This window comes from Euprymna scolopes, chromosome 33, assembly GCF_053919585.1.
Source record: "Euprymna scolopes isolate OS-2025 chromosome 33, ASM5391958v1, whole genome shotgun sequence".
In the NCBI taxonomy this organism is placed as follows: Eukaryota; Metazoa; Mollusca; class Cephalopoda; order Sepiida; family Sepiolidae; genus Euprymna; species Euprymna scolopes.
In genome coordinates this window covers 48663162-48686141 of record NC_136514.1, presented here as the reverse complement: position 1 = coordinate 48686141, position 22980 = coordinate 48663162, and the positions used below count along the sequence as shown (strand labels likewise).

At 32.4% G+C, this 22980-nt stretch overlaps 1 protein-coding gene across 1 annotated transcript in view; it reads right to left on the bottom strand.

Moving 5' to 3' along the window:
• Positions 1-8577: 8577 nt before the first annotated feature.
• LOC145258211 (transmembrane and ubiquitin-like domain-containing protein 1) overlaps positions 8578-22980 on the bottom strand; it is a 30881-nt gene continuing 16478 nt past the window's right edge. Inside the window, exons 2-3 of the mRNA XM_080116149.1 lie at positions 14511-15126; positions 8578-9136 (exon numbers count right to left, since the gene is read on the bottom strand). Coding sequence (XP_079972275.1) covers positions 8725-9136; positions 14511-15109 — 1011 coding nt within the window. The 5' untranslated portion in view covers positions 15110-15126 and the 3' untranslated portion in view covers positions 8578-8724. The remainder of the gene's footprint in view (positions 9137-14510; positions 15127-22980) is intronic.

The window sequence follows — 22980 nt, the reverse complement described above, 5'->3', positions numbered from 1 at the left end:
TAATAAAAACTTTTCAGAAACAGTTTTTTCACATTATTTATAAACTTTGACATTATTATATATTTTATGAAATAAATATAGAGAACAGGTATATTGACCTTGATCGTTATAAATAATAAATGTTGGCACGCTGAATAATTTGAAACCCTAAGTCGGCACACGCTAAACAAAAGGTTGCCGACCCCTGCTCTAGAGATTTGAGTTAGTTTCCCCCCATATTAAGCTGTAAATATTTATTTGCTATTTGTGTCTTTATGTGCATGTTTGTATAAATTTGTAGTCAATAAATGGAGTTTTCAGATAAAAAACAATGGTTTCTGCTGAGTTTTTTGTCAATTCTAATAAATTACAATGGTAGTTTCCAAATTATGCAGTCGAAATTACCTGTATATTACTGAATTATTAAAAAAAAAAAATTTAATTGTGTTAGCAGGTGAAAAATTGCAGCTATCTTGTTTAAATAGAGATGGAAAAATTACCTCCCTTCCTTTTGAACTCTCTTATGTCTTATGATCGTTTTCTTCAAATTCTATTTTTTATTTTCTTTAATAAATAATTTTCTACCTGATTGATTTTCGTAATTTTTTGATATAATCATCCTAAATATATGAGGAATGTGTAGATACCAATGTTTTCATGTGAAATGCAGTATTATGACTTCTGAAATGTCGTCCTACTAGTGTATAAGCACCTTGCACAGTGCTTGTATAGATCGGTGATCTTTATAACACACACATTTCAGGTGAAAACATTATTACTACATAATTATGTGTCAAGTCGAAATTAGTATAAATTCCAAAAATTATGCAAAATGATTCAGTAAAAACATGCGCTATTTTTTTTAACACAAAATCATCCACAGTTAAGTTTAAAATGGCAGACTCTTAATTTAAGTCATGTTTGTCATACCGAATTAGTGGCACAGCTGTTCCACGTTAAAAACATATGATAAAACTTGATAAGTCAGTAAATTCTATTTTTACTCAAAATTATATTTCGGTGCTTGTTCAAAGACAAAATACAGATCGATTTATAAAATAAGTCCTTTTAAGCAAAAACAATATTATTCATATAATTGCTGTGTCGAAAATAGTAATATATCCCAAAATTACAACAATTCATTGAACAGAAAGTTACTTAAAGTTAAAAGTAATTTTTTTACAGAAAATTGCGGAAAATTGCATTTTTTGTAGATGTTTTGAAATAAATCGTGGAGATTGCAGAAACAGGGGATATAACTCAGAAAGCATATTTTAGATCACATCGTAATGGCATCCAACATGTTCAGTCAATATTTTTTTTACTAAAAACATAATAGCAGTTGTTCTACTTAATGAATTTTTGTAATTTTTGGATATATTACTATTTTCGGCATGACAATTCAGTAAGTAATATTGTTTTTGTTTAAAAGAAGATATTTAAAAAATATCCATCTGTGACTTCTCTTTGTAGCGATTTTTCTATTGGATAATTTTTACACAATTTATCTTAATTTCGACATGACATTTAAGTATGTAATAATAATGTTTTCACCTGAAATGCGTTGGTTTAAAAGATCACCAGTCTACACAAGCCTAATTTGTACATATAGGATTCACTCCTAAACTACTTAACTGATTATTATGAATTTAATGTGAGGTATAAGTGGTTCAGATTACAAACTATATTTATTTTATTATGCAAAGCAGGTGGAAACCATTCAGATTTTTCTGATTTTTGTCAAATTTCAACGATGCATATTAGATATCAATTAATAAATATTCAGTTTTAGGGGAAATAATATCGGCACAACCTCTCATTTCAAAATTCAAATATTTCAGATTGGCATTGAATTTGATTTATAGTCATTAGATAGCAACTATGCAAGATTCCCTGATTTTGATTTCTTCTTAAGACTTCTTACGCTTAAGTCTGAATTTAAGTTTCTACAATCAAAATGATGTCATGGATTGTGATTACAATTAGAACAAGGATTCCAAATGAAATGTCTAGTATCATTATATGTTGTTTTTCATCTTGTGATAATAAAGTTGAACAAAAGTGAATACTCGATATATAAGATTTTGAATATCTTTGGTTTGTAAACTCCGTGCTGATTGGTGCTAGCAGTCAACTTCTCTTCCAGCTTGCCCAATCATACGACATCTCTCTGGCGAGCCGAACATGTGATGCAGCGCATAAAGGTTAAACCTTTTTTCCGTTCCAACTCTCGGACCAACTTCTCCCCTGTGATGCAACAAAACTCATCTGGGCCTTTTTTGGCCCCGGGGGGGGGGGGGACTAAGACGAGAAGACAAAGTGGCTACTATCAAACGATAACTTCAACTACACATACATGAACTCTCCTTCTCCCATGGGACTCTCTAATCTTTTGTCCTTGTCCACACATGGATGCATGCTACTACTATTAATTCCAATATGCATCCATGAACTCTTTCTTTCAACAGGTCTGTCTAATCTTTCATTTACGTCTCTACACAGTAAATCTTCTCAATACTAACAAAGATAATCAAGAAAGTTGTTAAATGTTAAAATGAGACTCGTTTTCATTTCTATGAACACCTGCCGGCTGAGAAGAGAATGCAATGCTTTGCATGTCGGGACTGTCTCTTCGCCAGAGTGAGAGAGCACTTCTCCCTCATAGATGTAAACTTTTATAGTTGCAATTAATCTATAATATAAATCTCACCTGTCTGTTTAAATGTATGTATGTTTGTCTAAAACTTTCAACAGAGCTGACAGATTTTCACAAGATCGGTATCGTTTTGAAGCTCAGCCCTTTGGACGACAAATATCGAAAAATTGGCTAAAACCATTAATTCCTTCACCGTCGACTAGGCACTTTTCTACAAGGACAGGGTCGCTTTTTTTGCCGATATTTTCAAAAGTCATCCCCTCTTTTCGATTGACTAGCCTTAATTTAAACCTTCACCACTTCCAGTTTGGCGATGGACACAACAGCAAAGATGTCGTGTTTTTTTTTGTTTACGTTCTTTTTTTCCTCCTTCATGGGACGGGTTCGAGCCTGCCTGCTACCACTCCCCCCCCCCAAACACACACCTTAAACATTCGGGCAACGCCAGGCATCCATCAAGGCTAGTCTAATATATAAAAGACTATAGGTTTGTCTGTCTGTCTCCATATTTTCAAACTCTCTCTTTCGAAACTAAAAGTTGCAGAGCAGCGCTAGAACTCCCCTTCTCCCATGGACTTGGAATGGAAAAAAAGTTTAACCTTTATGCGCTGCATCACATGTTCGGCTCGCCAGAGAGATGTCGTCTGATTGGGCAAGCTGGAAGAGAAGTTGACTGCTAGCACCAATCAGCATGGAGTTTACAAACCAAAGATATTCAAAATCTTATATATTGAGTATTCACTTTTGTTCAACTTTATTATCACAAGATGAAAAACAACGTATAATGATACTAGACCTTTCATTTGGAATCCTTGTCTCAAACGATTGGATTTTTTTATGGGCCGTTCTTTTATGGGTCTTTAGCCGGTTAAAATAGTTTTTAAGAGATCAAAAGTGGGTCAAAATTGAAAAAAAATCGTCATACGTTCTGTATGTACATATCAGTTTATTTTTTATCAGTTGATATGCGTGTCACATTGGTAGAGTGGTAACGTCACCAGCTTTGAATGTCACAGTTTTGCTTTCGGTTTCGATTCTAGCTGATGGCACCTAAATACTTTTTTTTTTTTTTTTAAATTTTTTTATTATTTTTATTTTTATTTATTTTTTAATTATTTTTTAAAATTATTTTTTTATTACATTTTCACCCCAAACAAGCCAAATTGCCACTTTGGTGTAGGGGGCTACTATCAGGGGCAACAACTACTGGGGTACTACGTAGGGATTTGGGCAGCAAGATGTCGGTTCACGTTACACTTGAACTTCTGCACGTCAGTACTGTTGGGGAAGCAGGAATGGAATTCCAAAGTCTAGCGGTTCTGGGGAAGAAACTATTGGAGTAGAAAGATCTTTTACATCTAGGGATCTCTACAGTGTGGGGTGGGATTTAGCAGCCTGTCGGGTTTGTCAAGGGTGCTCACGTCGTGGGGGCACAAGTGATTGCAGTTCGTCAGAGCATTCACCACTAAAATACTTGTAGAACAGGCAGAGGGATACTTTTGATATCACGACTGTATAATATGTACAAAATCCGGACAAATTAAAATCTCGTATTTAAGCATCTTTAGCATATATGAGGATCAGCTGATGTAAATGAAAAGACTAAAAACAGAAAGCACTAATTGAACTCCGGACGGCTTAGAGAGAACACTAGAGTTGAGAGCTGTTGGTTCTCATTGCGGTGTTGTTGTGAAGAGGAGTTCCTTTAATTTCATTATAGGATTACAAGAGTAAGTTGACATAAATATAGTTCAAAACTGTTCTGTTTGGGAAATTAATTTTACCCGTCCTGGGACGAGTATTCTGCTAGTAGTACTATAAAATACGAGACCATTCCACGACTCGTTAGGTTACAAGCCCGACCATTATTTTGTTCCACTATAATTACATTGTAGAAAAACTCTGAAGACACAAAATTCGTAAAACCAGAAGCACTTACGTTGCACAGATTTCTTGATTCAATTCAACATTTCTAATTTCCTTTTTGTTCTTCAGTCAGAGTTGGACAATTTTTGCTGACACCAACTCCACAGCTCTTAATCTCTCTCTCTCACTCACTCACTCACTCACTCTCTCACACACACACACACACACACACACACACACACACACACACACACACACACAATAATTGGATAATCTATATATCTATAAAAGTGAAAGTGTGTGTGTGTGTGTTTCTCTCTCTCTCTCTCTCTGTCTGTGTGTGTATATTTCCCTATAAATATACACAATATCTGTCAATTTTCAGTCTACAGACTCGAAATTTGATATACAGGGTACTGAGATTCGGGAAAATCTTTGTAATCGGTTTTTGGCCAGAAATTTGGCTGTTAAGGGGTCAAAGTTCAATGATTTGACCTTTGAAAACTCTACCAAACTCCTCTGCCAATTTTGGGTTTAAACACTTGAAATTTTAGATATAGGTTCCTTGGACATGCATCTAACTTAATAACTTGATTTGAGCCCAAAACAAATGTTAAGGGGTCATAATATGGGTCAAAGTTAAAAAAATTGATTCCTTCTCCCCCCCCCCCCCCCCAACATACACCTCCAAACACCCGGGCAACGCCGGGCTGAAATGCTATTAAAATAAAAATCACCAAGTCTTTTTAATGTTTAATCAGACTTTATTAGTCAACAAGAAAAAAAAAGGTATTTAAAACAAAGAATTAAAACAACTTAATATAATGTACAAGGTGAGGAACAAAATTTAACTTGGATATTGTATTTTTTTTTGTTTTCTTTATTTTCAATATTTTTTTTTAATTTTAATGTTCATTTCTTTTTACTGCAAAGTGCTCCATATTTTTATTTAAAAAAAAAGAAGTTTTTAAATAGAATAGAATGATGATAATTATAATAAAAAAAATATAATCATAGATGATATTTATCGTTTCATTCCCCAAAGTGGAAACAAGTGGGTTTGATAGCCTCTGTTATTTATATAATTAAAAAAAAAAAAAATCAATTTTGGACAATTGAAGGGGCATAATGAGATCAAAACGGACACTATATCTTAGATTCTTAGCCTGTAGCATCATTTGATACTGTATTTAGAATACAAACACTCATTTTTTTTTTAAATTTATTTATATATTGGTGGAAATATTGTGCTACTTTGATGATAAAGCGATTTTAATGTTTATTCATTTAAACAATTCATTTAGGGGTAGACATTTTTGTTAGCCAGCCTTGTAATTGGGATCCATTGCAAGGTTGGAGTACTTCAGAAGATTGCCTTGTTGAACTTGGTGAAACGTTTTCGATGTCATATGTCTAACCCTTATCCTCGAGTAGCCCTGGACTTTGATAAGTGATGACTTCTATGTAAAAAAAGAAAAAAAGTCAGACGGATTGATATTTGGTCTGACTGAAAACCTAGCAAAATAATTTTATGGTTTAGAAAAAGTTTGATAACATTTAATGTTTCAAATATTCATGCTTATAAAATATTAGATGATAAATAATCAGTACATATTAAAAGTTTTATTTGCAAAAAACATTCTCTACAAATCTATATCTGTGCCTAAATCAAAACGCGGATTTCATACTGTTCTGTCTGCCTGCTTCCCTCCAGACTACAACTTGGATGTCTTCAAGTCTAATGTTAACAAATTCCTAATGAACCGCCCCCTTAAGTAAACACTTCATCAAATCTCCTCACTAACGTAATGTACTTGCAATAACCCTTATCCCTGAGTGGCTTCCAGGCCTTGATAAGTGGTGATCACTGTGTAAAAAAAAAAAATAAATAAATAAAAAAATAAAACTTTATATATAGCTATAGTTTATATTGAGCACTATTATATAAGCAGTAAATATTTTTCGGATTTTAACCTACATATACAAACCTTACCTGGATTTCTCTCTCTCATATATATTTATTGTGTATATTTTAGGCAGCATCTTCTCATTCAGACAAATTTTATTGAAAAAAAAAACAAAAAGAAAATTATTCGGAGATTGGAAAAGATAATAAAACAGAATGATTCCGTGTTCTTCACTTGTCTGAATATCTCCTTCGTTTATAGTGGTTATTTACCTTCTTTTATGTTGCTGTTATTTTAGTATTTTTTGTTTCTTCTTAATTTATGTCATTTATTTATTTACATCATTCTCTTACCTCTAATGATGCCCTTACTACTAATTCCTCTATTCCTATCCTCCCACCACTTGGCAAACCAAAATTTTCAAACTCATTTCTTCAAATGATAGAAAAAGTTCAAGCATAAAATATTTGGTTTGTGTCTTCCCTATATCTTATGTTGACAATTGGGATTTGCCCTAGCAAGCGGTTCGAAAAATCAATCTAATCTAATGATCATATATGGCATATATGGTTATATATTATAACCCTCTTTTTAAATTCCTTAAACTCTGATAATATGGAAATATATTTGACTATAATTATATATATCCTTTATGCTGCTGCAGCATCTGGGCTGGTACATCTACCATTAATCTCTCAGTCTTAGAAAATGTAAAAAGAAAATCTCAAATCTAATAGGCCTTGCACTATCAGCCAAGCTCCAACCTCTGTCCCATCATCACAATGGTGCCTGTTTTACAAGTACTTTAATGGAGTGTGCCATGATGAATTCATAGCACTTGTGCCCCCCTCGACATACATACTCCTGACTTGATAAACAGCAAAATTCTACTCTTACACTGAGATCACGATTTAATTCCCTCCCTGTTTCCTGACTTGTACTAAGCTGCCGAAGTTTGAATATAATGTGAACAAACATTTCACAGCTCAACTTCCTATAGTCCCCTTTTAGACAATCTCAAATAGTAGTGCCTTATGTTCCAAGTGGCAATATGCCTTGCTTGCGATCAAAAAGTAATATATATATATCATATATATATAAAAAAAAAAAAACCCTCAAAATATACAAGATGATCTTTAACGACATTTCTGAATTTGCATTGATAATTATAGTTACTGAATTCAAGGAGAATTAATATATTTATCAGTTCTGCATAAAAATATTTTGATATTTATATGGGACTATTGGACACATCCATCAGTGTTAAATTAAAATATTTCATATCAAAACGAGATAAAATTTACTTACTTTAGAGACATTTTTATTTTATGAGTTTAACTGTTTTTATTACCAATGTTCGAAAATGCACAAATATTTTATCATTCACACCTAATAAATGTACACATACAAATAAAATATATAAAACTAATTGCTAAGTTTTAGATTAGTATTAATCGTAGCAAAATTCTGTTTAACCATAGCTTAGTTTAATTTCTCCATTGCCCTTAAAAAAAAAAAAATTGTTTTCTGTAGAAACACTTTAAAAAAATTTTTATTTCTGAGATTGAGGGAGTCACTTGTAATCATGTGATGATCCACTATTGGCACACGTGCCATAGGTTGGCCACCCTCTGTAAATAGCATGTTTACATTACATCTAATTAATGATAAAAAAATATATTCTTATTTTTATGTCCACAATGGGAAGTGACGGTGTTGAGGCGAAAGTTAACAACCATCATGTGGTTCATCCTGTGAGATTGATTCCAAAACCGAATCAAGTTTAAATTATGTAAAAGGTCAATAAGTACAAAATGTTCTGCATCAGCGTTAAGTTTAAAAGTAAATTTTTTAAAATTATTAATCAGACATACTGATTCTATATATGTTCGTTAACCGAATTGTATGAACACTTAAAAAGCTATTTGTAATTTTTGCCAGAATATTGTGTAGGTTTGCTTACCCGTCTACCATCGTGGCAAAGTTTGACACAAGGTCAATAATCACGCAAAATCAGGAGCCACTTTGGATGGGTGCAAAATTTGCCATGATCAACCTTGTCAACACTTGGCAATAATCCCCACTGTCAAAGTAGGAGATAATACTTAAAAGCATGACATTTTGAAACTAATTAGAACAGATACTACCTTTTGATCAGGTCAAAAAACATAAAATTCACCTAAGCACAAGTTAATACAGTAAATAACACCTATGATAAGAGTTTCCTTTATATGTTATATAATTCATCATTATAAATAAATATATTTTTTATTATTTGAGCTTTTCTTGCAGAATAAAGATAAAGTTGTGGTACAATTATGCCGTACGACGAGCTGCTCGTATACGCATCGTACGATAAATTGGCAGACACGTTGCAAACAAAAAGAAGCTTACTCCTAGAATAGACATGATACACGGATAGAGGAATGTCTGTTCAAACGCGACTTGCAAATACCAAAGAACAGCAAAAATTATTATAATGGAAGGATAAAGGATCAATTCAAATGAGATATCCAACCGGTTCCGTGCGTCTGCCGAGCGGACAGTTGCGTTTGAGACCATTTCTTCAGTGCGTCTGGCTGCTAGCGATGGTGTCACTAGGCAATGGATAACAGAATTTCGCTTCACGTTACACGATTCAAGGGTGCACCGGTCGTTGCTCAATGACTTGCCGTGGAAAATAAAACGGACCGATTTGTTTTCGGAAAGTTCCTTTTCAAAATGCAACCTGGAAAAGGAAAAAAAATTATATGTTTTTATATATATATATATATATACACACACACACACACACACTAGAAGATGTACCTGGCGTTGCCCGGTATTAAACAATTAATAAATAAATAAATAAATAAAAAAACAACAAAAAAATAAACAAAGACAAGTGCATGCAAGTATTGTTTTTTTTCTAAACAGGTAATTTCTTGAATGTAAAAATAAAAATACTGAAGCTGAGATCAAAACCAAAACCTAAAGACGGAGTCAAGTACGATAACCATTACGCCAACTTGACACAATATTAAAAAGGTGTTTTCAAACCTACTTATTCTTAATGTGATTGATTCCTGTATACGCAGCGAAGAAACAGTTGACAAACAGATAAAAAGCCGATGACCTGCATGTGGCAATTTTTCAATTTTTACCCCTTTGCAGCCTTTTTTTTTTTCCGAATGAAAACTGATTAAAAAGTTTTCTACATGTCTAAATATCCTATATACCAAATTTCAAATCTGTAAATCAAAACTTTGTTGAGGATATAGGTTTAGAAGTGTCCTCACACACATTCTCACTTTTATAGCTTTATAGATTAGTGATGGGACGATTCCAATACCCCCCTCCCCCATTCCGATATGATTACTAATTCTGATTCTTTATAAATTTAAATATTTAACAATAGAGTTGTTATTTATTCCCGATTATCGTAAGCAGCACATATTAAATGTGCGGATATTTTCTAAAACATAAAAATGCACTTGTGGAGAGAGATTTATAGGTTCTACTTTTAGCATTAATTTAAAATCAATAAATATTCTTTTATCATTACTACCAATAGTGGAAGCTTTTGATTCAAACAAAAACAAAGAAAAATAAAAATACTATTAAAAAAGGATCATTTCGGGCATTGGAAAATAGGCACAAATTTTTCTGATTCAATACCTTAAAAAGTTCTGATTTTTTAAAATTCACGATTCCAATTAATTGTCCCAATACTAATATATATATATATAATTATAATATTTTTTCAATAAATAAGTTTTTTATAACCAAAGATACTAGTATTTTATGCTCATACAATTATCAGTGCAGGAAGTGATAATTATTTGCGGGACTCAAACCTAGTAAACAAAGCCAGCCTTGGCTTTGCGGCTTAGTGTTCTTTCCCTAGGCCATCATGAATTAACCTTAAAATGAAATTGAATTAAAATACTTATGGAGCCATGTAAACCAGCTTGTCATAATCAAACGGCCATAAGAGTATTCGACAAACTGAAAGTTTTGAATGATGTATATCTGCTAATTGGCTGCTTTATTCTCAATTCATTAAATATGGAAACTTCAATTTTCTTAAAGAGGCTTATATTTTTTTGGTGCTTCTATATTATTTGAATGAAAAAAATATTGAACTTCAAGTAAAACAAATGGTACCTATGTTATTGTCATGTTGAAAATAGTAACATATCCAAAAATTACAACAAACGGTAAGGTAGAAAAATAATTATTAATGAAGAACTGTTTTTGATAAAGTTTATATGGGAATAAATTTTGTCAGATATTTTGAATTACGTGACGTAAGCAACAGGACTTTATTATCTCCCCTGCCAACCTATTTCGTTTTAGTATGCATAGAGTTATTTCGCTTCCTTTTTTCTACGTTATTGTTTTTTGTAATTTTTGGATATGTTACTACTTGCGACCAGTGGTGGAATTACAATATTTTAAGAACAGGTTCTAAGAAAATGTTAATAAGAATAAAGAATCTACTATAATGTAGTTATGAATAGGGGTTTACATAATTTTAACAACTGGTTTGCCGAACTCATAATATTTTAAGCACCGGTTCGCATGAACCGGCTGAATCCCATCACTGTTTGCGACATGACAATTACGTAGGTACCATTTGTTTCACTTAAAATTCAATATATCTTTTTTTCATTTGTGTAATATAGAAGCATTATTTTTTTCTATAAATAATAATTTTTTTTATACCTACAGACACGAGTGTCTCATTGCAAAAGATTATGCCAGTTTATATAAAGGGGCACTTTAAATCATTGTAATTTACTGTTATTACTTAAAACGCATCATCATGATTAATTTATAACTTCTTTTTTTAGATTATTAAAGCACCATTCATATTTTTCTGTAATATTCTCACTCATGTTGACCTAAAAACGACCTTCTTTAGTCAACAGAAAGGAAGTCATCTTCCATCATGATAATGCTCATCCTCAAACAGCACTACTGACCAAAAATCTAGGAGAATTTGGTTAGGAAAATTTGGCCCCATCCTGCATATTCTCCTGATCTAGCTCCCTCAGATTATCACGTGTTTTGACGATTACAAAACCATTTAGATGACCTTAGGTTAACAACATGAGGAGATTGATCAGAAGTTAGATTCATATTTCACATCAAAACCTAAAGAATTTTACAAACATGGCATTTATAAGCTTGTTGACGGATGGAATCAAGTTAGAGACGGCAAAGGTCTTTATTCATAGCCCTTGGAGCCCTAGAGGGGCATAGGCCATCTACGACTTTGTAGATGCTTTTGTAGCGAGGAGTTCTTTTTACAGGGTGAGAGTGCTGGCCTGACGCCCAACCTTCCCAGAAAGTACATACAGCGCCTCGCCTTCTCAAATTGTAACCCATCTGGTACTGGCCAGGCTCAATGTTGCTTAACTTCGGTGATCTGGTGTGTCAACGTGATTGTGCCGTACACAAAGGTCATTATAATTATGAATACAGATTAAAAGAAAGAAAAAAAAAAAAGTTTTTTATTTTCAAGAAATTTGAAATTGGCAAGAACATCCCTAACCCTAACCCTAACATTTGCACCGACCTAATATACACAACTTTTCACCCCAAACAAGGCATATTGCCGCAGAGAAGTAAAGGGCTACTGCTAGACTTATGACGGGCATCTTAAATAGTGAGTTACATAGCAAGATATTTGTTAACATTACATTTAAATTTCTACATGTTGGTACAGTCGGGGAAACGGGGAGCAGGGAGGGAGCAGAGAAGATTTAATTTCTAATTTATTCTCCTACTTTCTTTGTTCCAGCCTGATTACCCAGTCATCATTTCGCTCGTTATAGTACACATCTTCCGATTCCAGTAGCTTCTTTTCAAGAACTGCATGCTTGCTTGCGAAACTTCCTTCCTGCTTACTGTTTTCCTTCCTGCTTATAACCTTAGTCTTTTCAAGTTAAGGCCAATAGGCATCACCTGTCCTTTCATTCATTTTAGTTCCTTACATTAAGTGGTTTCATGTCTAGAGAGAATTAAAAAAAAGATTTATTTTTATTACAGAGATTAACCCTTTATGACTTGAATCATGTTGTAGATGATTAAAAAAAATATTAATTTTAGATGGCGGCATACTGAATGTAAACAATGGGCAGTTGCAATCTGAAGGCATCTACCCAGATACTGAACTAATATGTACAAGGCGTATTTGAATCAATTCCCAATTAATTATGCCATTATATTCATTTATTTACGATCGAACGAATTAGTTTAACCAGGTCATAAGGGGGTAAATATAATTCTATACAATATTGGTAGTGTGATAAAATTTAAAACAAAGCCCTCTACCAAGATCAAACAATTTTCCTTAAAATGTTACGAGCAATGCAATGGTTGTATTCATTTTGTATTAGGATTTTTTTGCAATAATATTGTGGGTAGTGTTGGGACAATTAATCGGAATCGGAAAAAAAATCTGAACTTTTTGGGGTATCGGAATCCGTATTAGAAAAATATGTGTCTATTTTCTGATGCCAAAACCAATTCCTTTATCTTTCTATTTGATTTTGTTTAAAACAAAATCTTCAACTGCTGGTAATAATAATAAAACAAATATTTATTGATTTTAAACTATCAGTTAAGTAAAATCTATATATCACTGCTACATGTGTTTTTTTACATTTAAGAAAATATATACACATTTAACATGTTTTATAGCAATCAGGAAAAAAATAATTTTATAGTTAAATATTTAGAGATTTATAAAGAATCAGAATTGGTAATTGTATCAGAATCTGGAAATATGTTGGAATCGTCTCATCATTGGGTCAGCCTTCCTTGTTACCTGCTTTCCTGTCTATACCAACATGCAGAAGTTTAAATACAATGTAAACCGACATCTCACTCAACTCCCCTAAACATAACCCCAAATAGAAGCCTGTTATGTCCAAGTGGCGATATACCTTTTTTTTTTTTTTTTTTGGATTCACCTTCACCCCGAACAAAGTATATCGCCACTTAGATGTCAGGGGATACTATTTGGAACCATGCCTAGAAAAGATTAACAAGACGTTGGTTTACATTACATTTAAACTTCTGCATATCAGGGAAGCAAGGAGCAAGAAAGGAATTCCAAAGTCTAGCTGTTCAAGGGAAGAAACTGCAGGGTGGTCGCTAGAAAAGCGGGGAATTTTCAAACAACGATTTTTACAAAGAATAATTTTTACAAAGTTTTTCAAAGACAAATGTTATATTATACTCATAGATACTCAAAATATCGTCCGTGCACTTCATTGCAGTGTCTTAACCTAGAAATCCAAGCTCGTGGTGTTTTGAAGGGTAACTTGTGGGACATTATTCCAAGCTCTTGCCAAGTACGTTTTCAAGTCATCAATAGAGTATATGTCACGTCGACAGTTCTACGTCTCTGTTAATAACAAGCGCCAAGAACAGTAATCCATGACATTTAAGTCTGGACTTTTTGAGACACAGAACTGTCGACGTGACATACACTCTATTGATGACTTGAAAACATGCTTGGCAAGAGCTTGGAATGATATCCCACAAGTTACCCTTCAAAACGCCACACGAGCTTGGATTTCTCAATTAAGACGCTGCAGTGAAATGCACAGGTGACATTTTGAGTATCTATGAGTATAATATAACATTTGTCTTTGAAAAACTTTGTAAAAAATTATTCTTTGTAAAAATAAATCGCTGTTTGCCAAATTTCCCACTTTTTTAGTGCCCATCCTGTATTAGAATTGAAAGCCTTCTAGCATTTAGGGACCTCAACAGTGAAGGGATGAGGTTTTGTTGCTAAGCTGGTTTGTCGGGGATATGCATGTCAAGAGGGCACAAGTGTAATGAGTTCATCAGAGCACATTCCACTAAAATATGTTAAACAGGCACAGAGATGTTTGCGGTTAACATGAATAAAAAAAGTGTCGTATAGAGTTGAAACGCAACATACTGACAATGACACGGAAATAAAATACACGTAACGCAAGGTATGTGATCTGACCAACAGAAAAAAAAAAAATCTACCTAAAAGACAACAGAACCAAATTATTTGCGAGATCTTAACTTCACGCTAAAGAAACAAAAGTCACGACTTAACATGTACTTACCGTCGAAAGTCGCCAATAGTGTCCGAAAGCCGGGCTTGAACGATTCTGTGTGTATTGTTCATATATATAAGTTTTATGTTCACTTTTCTTGCCATGTTCTGCGTTTCTTGGTAAGCCACACTCTCTGCTGTTAAATTCAAACGGCTATTTTCTGAAACGGGTTCAACGGAATCTGGAGTTCCAGAAGAATTGGCGTTACCATTTTGCATCTGTGTTTCGGATGGCTCTTCCGAATTTTCCTTGTCACCATCTTCCTGTCCTTCTCCACCTTCTGCTAGCACGTCTTCACTTTCACGTTTTAACGCTTCCGCTTGAGAATTTGCAGTTTCGGTTGCATTATCACTCTCTTCAGGTGTTTGGGGAACATCATCTCGGGGTGGAGTGGCTTCAGCAGGTATCTCTTGTTCAACAGAGACCACAATTTCACGATGAGCAGCGTTTGTGTCGACAAGATCTTGCATAGACTCCAAGATGAAGACATTAACGAATGGAATGAAACGAAGCTGAGTGGAGAGCCAACAGGCGCTAATTACAATGATGGCAAGAAGCACCATCATCGCATAAGTCACCTCATCTCCAAAACCTTCGATCATCGGCATCTTGAAAGATTTTGTAACTGCAAAGAGATTAAAAAAAAATATTGAGAAAAAAAACAAAAACAATAGAAACCTCTATTAAAAGTCACACTGTGTGTGTGTGTGTGGGTGGGGGGGGGGGAAGGGAGTTCCTTTCTAGTAGGTTCCAAAACGGTTGAGCCTATCTTTTGCAAATTTCAAACAAAACTAATTTATACATCTGGCAGTATTCTTAGATAGGTTTTGTACAGAAATTCATTCAATAAGTATTGAAAAAAAATCTTAAAAATAGCTTTTCTCTCATAAATAAAAGGAATAATTTTTTATAGGGGAATATTTTACGTTACACCGGCAAGGGAGATAAAATTTCAGCAAATCATTTCTTAAAAACATTTTTATAATCTGGAGATATAGCTTAGTTGTTAAACATTTGACTACAGATCGAATTATTGAAGGCACTTTGTCCATCTAATATTTAATTTATAACAGCTAGTTAAATCTATCTATAACTTACTACCTACTCACGCATCGATCACTATTGAAGTAAATACTGAAAATTGATTAGTGATGCTGTATGCTGATAATTTAGCATATGCCTGAGAAACAAAGCATGACCTAGTTGTCAAGTCAAAAACCAAGAGGAATACTATGGAAAGTAAATGTGAAAGTAAAGAGTTAATGACCAAAATGATCAGCAGTTGTAGTGTTGAAAAGAGAACCTTGTAACTAAAACTGCCCCTGTTCTGGAATCATTTGGCAGAGGTTTCAGGGTTCATACAGATTTTTAATGCCCATTTTCAAGAACTTTTCCAGACAAAATTCAAGTTTTAAAAACAAAATTTGATATATAAAGAATGATATAATCAACCAAAAAACCAGCAATATTCTCATCTATATATAAAAGGCAAAATGTGTGTGTATGTATGTTTGCTTTTTGTGTATGTCCAAGAAAGGCTTTTTTTGCCACGATTCTTCGTCGGCTCGCTCATTCTTAAAACTTTTTATATCGCGTCTAAATAATGATAACTAAGACTTAACAATGGGGGTTGTGTGTGTATTTAACTTGCCCAATTTTACGAGCTTGCCACGTCTTCAAAAAGCGAATGATCTGGCTTGCAGCACAAAACTAGGTTAGATATCACGCCACTTCCTCGCACCTGTTTATTTTGCTTTATAAACCTTCACATAACGCCCTTATCAGTTCCTCTCCATCGTGGCTGAGATGGTTAGGTGCCTGGCTTTTTTTCCGTTTCGTTTCCACCTTCGCGTCAAGGCTTTGGGGTTCAATCCCACCTTCCTACTAAACCTTTTTTGTTTTTAACACACACACACACCTCCAAACACCCAGGCAACACCGGGTACCCCCCACTAGTCTACAAATATACTGTCTATTACTATTTGCTCAACTTTGAAAAGCTAAATATTCCACAATTTTGGATCGGCGTGTGTTGATTCGGCTTTTTCATATAAAAGCAAAACTAAGCTTAACACATCGGTCCCGGCGCAATCGCTGGGAACGTCCAAAAGCAATCAGCTTTGGTCAATGCGAGTTTTTCCTTATATCAGACAATTGCTATTCAATTTGGGCAATCCCCTTTTTATGGGGAGCTGGTTTCCCCCCACAACATCTTGGGGAAACCAAAAAAAAAAAAAAAAAAAAAAAACTTCCCCGCAGTAAATAAAAATCTGCCCCGCAGTGAAAGTTGACTTCATTAAGTCGTTAAGTACGGGCACCTGCCAATTCTTAATACTTAAATTAATTTAAACATGTTTCCGATACTATTTCTTGGTGACCTATCGGTTAATGTCGCACGTTTTTTTCACACTTTATTTTCCAACTTCGCCTCAAGGCTTCCGGTTCGATCCTTCCTATTTACCTACCAAAACTTTTTTTACCCCACCCCCCTCACCACCAGGGCAACGATTTTTTATTATTCTTTTTTGATTTATCCAAAACCACACACACCTCTAAACACCCGGGCAATGCCGGGTAGTCCTGCTAGTCTATAATATAAATCTCACCTGTCTGTTTAAAACGTATGTATGTATCTTTGTATGTCTGCCTAAAACTTTTGACAGAGGTGACGGATTTTCACGAGATCAGTATGGTTTTGAATCTAGACCCTTCGGACGACAAATATCGAAAAATTAGCTAAAAACATTGATTCCGTCACCCTCAACTGGGCACTTTTCTATAAGGAGGGGGGGGAGGGTTGCTTTTTTCGCTGATATTTTTCAATTTTCGATTGACTTGCCTTAATTTAAACCTTCACCATTTCCGGTTTGGCGATGGACACAACAGCAAAGACGTCACTTTTTTATTTTTTTTTCACATTCTTTTCTTCCTTAGCAGTGCGGTTTAGAGCCTGCCTGCCTACTACCACTTTCTTTTTTTGTTATTTTTTTGCTCAACACACATCTCCAAACACCCGGGTAACACCAGGCACCCAGGCTAGTTAATATATAAAAACCATTTTAATAGAATTAATTCCAATTCTAACTCTCACTTGGGTTACATCCGTAAAGTATATAGATAACATTGGATAGTTTTGTGATAAAGGGGCATAACTCTTATCAACGATACCGGAAGTAATAATATGTAAATAAAAAAAATATATCCATACGACTTGGGTGCATCAGCTTGAACTGAAACTGAAACCAAAACTTATGAAGCATTCTTGATAAAATTATTTATTACAAGAAATGACCGTAATTAAATGACAGTCACTCGGAAGAAAAATGTAAGTATGATATACAAAATAACACACAAGCTATCGTATTAATATATGGATAATAATCTATACACCTATAAAAATTGAATTTTTTCTTGCTCTGACATTGATATTAAAAGCTTACTTTTTCTATTGAAAAATTATTAAAAACAAACTTAATATATTCAGTCATGGATATACAAGTGACTTCATGAAAGTTAACTAATTTGCATATTTCTTTGAAAAAACAAAAAAAAAAAAAACAAAAAAAAACAAAAACAAAAAACGTTCATTAATTATTTGCTTTTTATGGTTTCTTATTAGAGGATTGGTTACATTTAACTATTCTTTTTATGCATTGTACATAATTGTATAGAATTAAGGATGAAAACGTTATAGCACATGGACATGTTTTTATTAATTGTGTGTGTATATATATATATATATTATATATATAATATATATATTATATATATAATATATATATTATATATATATAATATATTATATATATATTATATATATAATATATATATTATATATATATTATATATATAATATATATATTATATATATATATTATATATATATATTATATATATATATAATATATATATATTATATATATATAATATATATATATTATATATATATATTATATATATTATATATATATAATATATATATTATATATATATAATATATATATTATATATATATAATATATATATTATATATATATAATATATATATTATATATATATAATATATATATTATATATATATAATATATATATTATATATATATAATATATATATTATATATAATATATATATTATATATATATAATATATATATTATATATAATATATATATTATATATATATAATATAACATTTTTAAGTAAGGCAGATGTATCTTTTAATGGTTCGCTTTCTAAAAGTCGTATGTATCATCATCAATGCATTCATTGGGATGGTAAATGTAGTTATATATATATATATATATATATATATATATATATATATATACGCAGATCGTCATATGATTAAATCACTCTCTGACTGACGTTAAAAACATTTAATAAGAATAAATGTTTAATTTCAACTGTATCTCTCGCGGTTGACGGTAGTTGAATGGTTCAGGTCCTTGCTAATGAAGCCAGACATCACTTCTGTTACTGGAGTTCGAATCTCGACTGGCGTTAATTGTGTCACCCTGCACTGATTCCTGAAAGGATGAAATACTAATGTCTGTAGGTATTTAATAATTATTATAGTAAATAATAATAATATAAGTGACTGTATGCAAAATCTCTCTACCAAACTCCTCTCTGGATATTTGGTCTAGTCTTGAAACTTGATATATAGGATATTTGGACCTTAAGAGCATTTCAATTTAGTTTTCTGTAAAAATAGTTGCTAAGGGTCAAAATTAGGGGGAAAACCCCCCCAAAAACCCCAAAAAGCCAAAAAGATGATAAAGACGAAGGCTGAAGTGCTAAATAATAACTAAGGCTGGAACGCTGAATGATTTGATGGCCTGCTAGTAATAGATAAAGTTAAGAAATATATAAATAATCTGTAGATAGTGATGTACAGTAATAAGTAGTTATATTTTTACATTTCAAAACAAAAATAAGTTTTTAAAACTTCCAAAATTCATACTAGAATTGCCTGTGGCATAATGAATAGTCCTTGGTAAAATTCAGCTGTAAGTTATATTCTTCTGGAGGTTAAAGGTTTTATCCTCAGTATGTACGGCACTCAAAATGCAATTGCAAATGGTTGACAGAATAAAAATATGTTACCGTCATGGATTAAATCAATGGTTCTATGCGAAATTCCTGAATTTGATAAGATACACCTGAAGAAGGCTGGAGGTTACATACACTAAAATTTTGTCAAGATGGGAACAGTAGTCTGAATAATAATAACAATGATAATAATAATAATAATAATGTAATAATAATAATAATAATGATAATAATAATGATAATATAATAATAATGTAGTAATAATAATAATAATAATAATGTAGTGATAATAATAATAATAATAATAATGTAGTAATAATGATAATAATAATGTAGTAATAATGATAATAATAATGTAGTAATAATGATAATAATAATGTAGTAATAATGATAATAATAATAATGTAGTAATAATGATAATAATAATGTAGTAATAATGATAATACTGTTGTAATAATGATAATAATGTAGTAATAATGATAATAATAATGTAGTAATAATGATAATAATAATGTAGTAATAATAATAATAAAGTGTAGTATCTGTTCTGATGCTACACTTTGCCTTTTCTGTCCTCGGTCAGTGGAGGAGAAATCCGTCATGAATGAGAATTTTTATTTTTGTTCCTATTCAGAGTGCTCCTTTTTGGGGAGCTGGATTTTCCCCCACATTAAAAAATTGACTCTGCCTTCGTGGGGAGGCAAGTAAATATGAATATTATATTAATTGTCAATGTGGTTCTTGTTACATTCCAAAGATGTGATCGTAGTTAATACCTTAGCAAAGTTTTATTTTCCTTTTCTATAAAAACAAATATTAAATATAAATTTTGAAGTTGCAGGCTTTTTTTTTTTTTTTTTTTTTTAATTTTATTTACTGGAGGGTAAAGGTGCCAGAGGGTGCATGCGTCAATATATAATCTGTTATTTTCGTTTTCTGTGACCCCCCCCCCCAAAAAAAAAGCAAAAGAAAGAAACAAACAAACAAAAAAACAACACATAGCATACTACACCAGTGAGCATATAAAACAATAATGGAAAACAAAAATTTTCACCATTTAAAAGTGTTTATTTTTACGCTTATGGCCGCCATACATTTAAGAAAGTGGGCGTGGCTTATGTTTAAGACGCTATGACGTAAAAGTAAACAAAATTTTAATGACTCAATGAAGGTAAATAAAAAAGTACATTTGTGTAATTTGATGTTTTTAAAAGTATAAATAAACTGGGAAAATGTTGAGATCGTAAGCTTATACAGAATGCAATAACAAATTGTGTCTAAGCGACACAATTTGTTTTGTGTTTTTTTTTTTATTAGTGTTTTTGTATGAGGGACCATTTCTAGTTAAAATCAAGTTAGTATTATTCATGTAATTTGAAGAAAACATGTTTGAATTGTGTAAATATTTTTTTAATTACATTTTCACCCCAAACAAGGCACATTGCCACTTTGATCTAGGGGGCTACTATTAGGGAAACAGGCTACAGGGGTACTAGGTGGGGAGTTGGGCAGCAACATGTCGGTTCACGTTACACTTGAACTTCTGCATGTTAATACAGTTGGGGAAGCAGGAACCTGGCAGGGAGTTCCAAAGTCTAGCAGTTCTGGGGGAAGAAACTACTAGAGTAAAAGGCTCTCTTACATCTAGGGATCTCTACTGTGAAGGGGTGGGATTTAGCTGCTTGTCAGGTTTGATGGGGGTATTTACATAGAGAGGGTACAAGTACTTGCAGCTTGTCAGAACATACACCGTTAAAGTACTTGTAGAACAGGCAGAGGGATGCTACATTGCATTGATGGGACAGAGGCTGAAGCTTGGATGATAGTTCAGGACCTATTAGATTGGCGACTCTCTTTTGAATCTTGTCTAGGAGTGAAAGACTAGTAGCTGATGCACCAGCCCAAATATAACAACAATACTCCATACATGGGCGAATGGTGGCCTTATAGAGGTACAGGATACGGGGTCAGTAGCTTTCTAGTATGGTAGAGAGAACCTACCTTTTTCGCAGCGGTCCTGGCAATGCTCTCAATATAATTGTTAAAATTAATTTTATTATCTCTCATCTGTATAGTTCGTTAATAAAAATATATTTGTTTTACAAAAAGGTAAGTCTTATATTGTTTTTTATCCATAGTAAAAAAAACCCAAAAACAGTTACTTCCGTTAAACATTATAATGCGAATGTCCATTCATAGAAATTGACTCAAACACACGAAAAGATGACGTTGCTGATAATGTGTACAATTGCTGACGTTTTACACAATGCCGTGGAGATACCTGAAGGTCATTAACAATGTTTAAGAATTTTTTTTTTAAGTTAAACCTATTTCAAACTGATATAAATTATTACACAATAAAAATTAAATTAAAATAAAAAAACATTTTACTTATTTCGAATTATTCAAAAATTCCATTTTTTTTACGTGATTACTAAATTTCTAAAGTTATTTGTAAGAATTGAATTTAACTTGAAAATACTCCGCAAAAAAAAAAAAAAAAAAAAAAAATAGCCTTTTAAATTTAGTAATCAACTGAATTACTGGTCTCAAATTCGAAGGGCTCTGATCGGATACATTTAGTAGGACTTTCGACACCTGAAAGACTTCATGAAAAGACTATGTTTTTACTATATTTTTTCTCTTGTTTTCTAGTTTCTTTGTTGTTTTTTTCATTAATATCCTGCTCGGCGGCTAAGTTCTCATAACTGCTGGTGCCACCAGAAGTGGCAGTCCTGTCTTGGGCTACCGAAACTGTGTTATCACGCTGGTTCACAGCTGATGAGAGCAGGGTATTGCACATGTAGGATAAAAACTGTACAATGAAAATAATTGAATTAAAACAAGAATTATTTAATCAAATTCCATTTTTTACTTGATTACTAAGTTTAAAAAGCTATTTTTTTTTTCCAAAAGTATTTTCAAGTTCAATTTAGTTTTTTAACGATATTTTTGTTTATTAAATTGTTAGGCAATTTGCTAAAATAACTATTAAATTTAGTAATCAAGTAAAAAAGAAATTTTTACTTGATTAAATTTGAATTAAGAAAAATGATTTTCGTTTCAATTTAATTAGTTTTATTGTGCAATAATTTATGAGTTTGAAATCGGTTAAACATAAAAGAAAAAAAAGAAAAAAGAAAAGAAAAAAGAAAGAAAAGAAAAAAGAAAGAAAAGAAAAAAAGAAAGAAAAGAAAAAAAGAAAGAAAAGAAAAAAAGAAAGAAAAGAAAAAAAGAAAAGAAAAAAGGAAAAGAAAAAAGGAAAAAAAAAAAAAAAAAAAAAAAAGGAAAAATAAAAAAACATTGTTCCTATTTACAATGCCTCCCCACGGGACAGAGTTAGACACCAGGGTCGTTTTTTAACATGGAGAAAAAGAACACAAATAAAAATTGTCTCAGTCGTGAAGGATTTCTCCTTCACTGACAG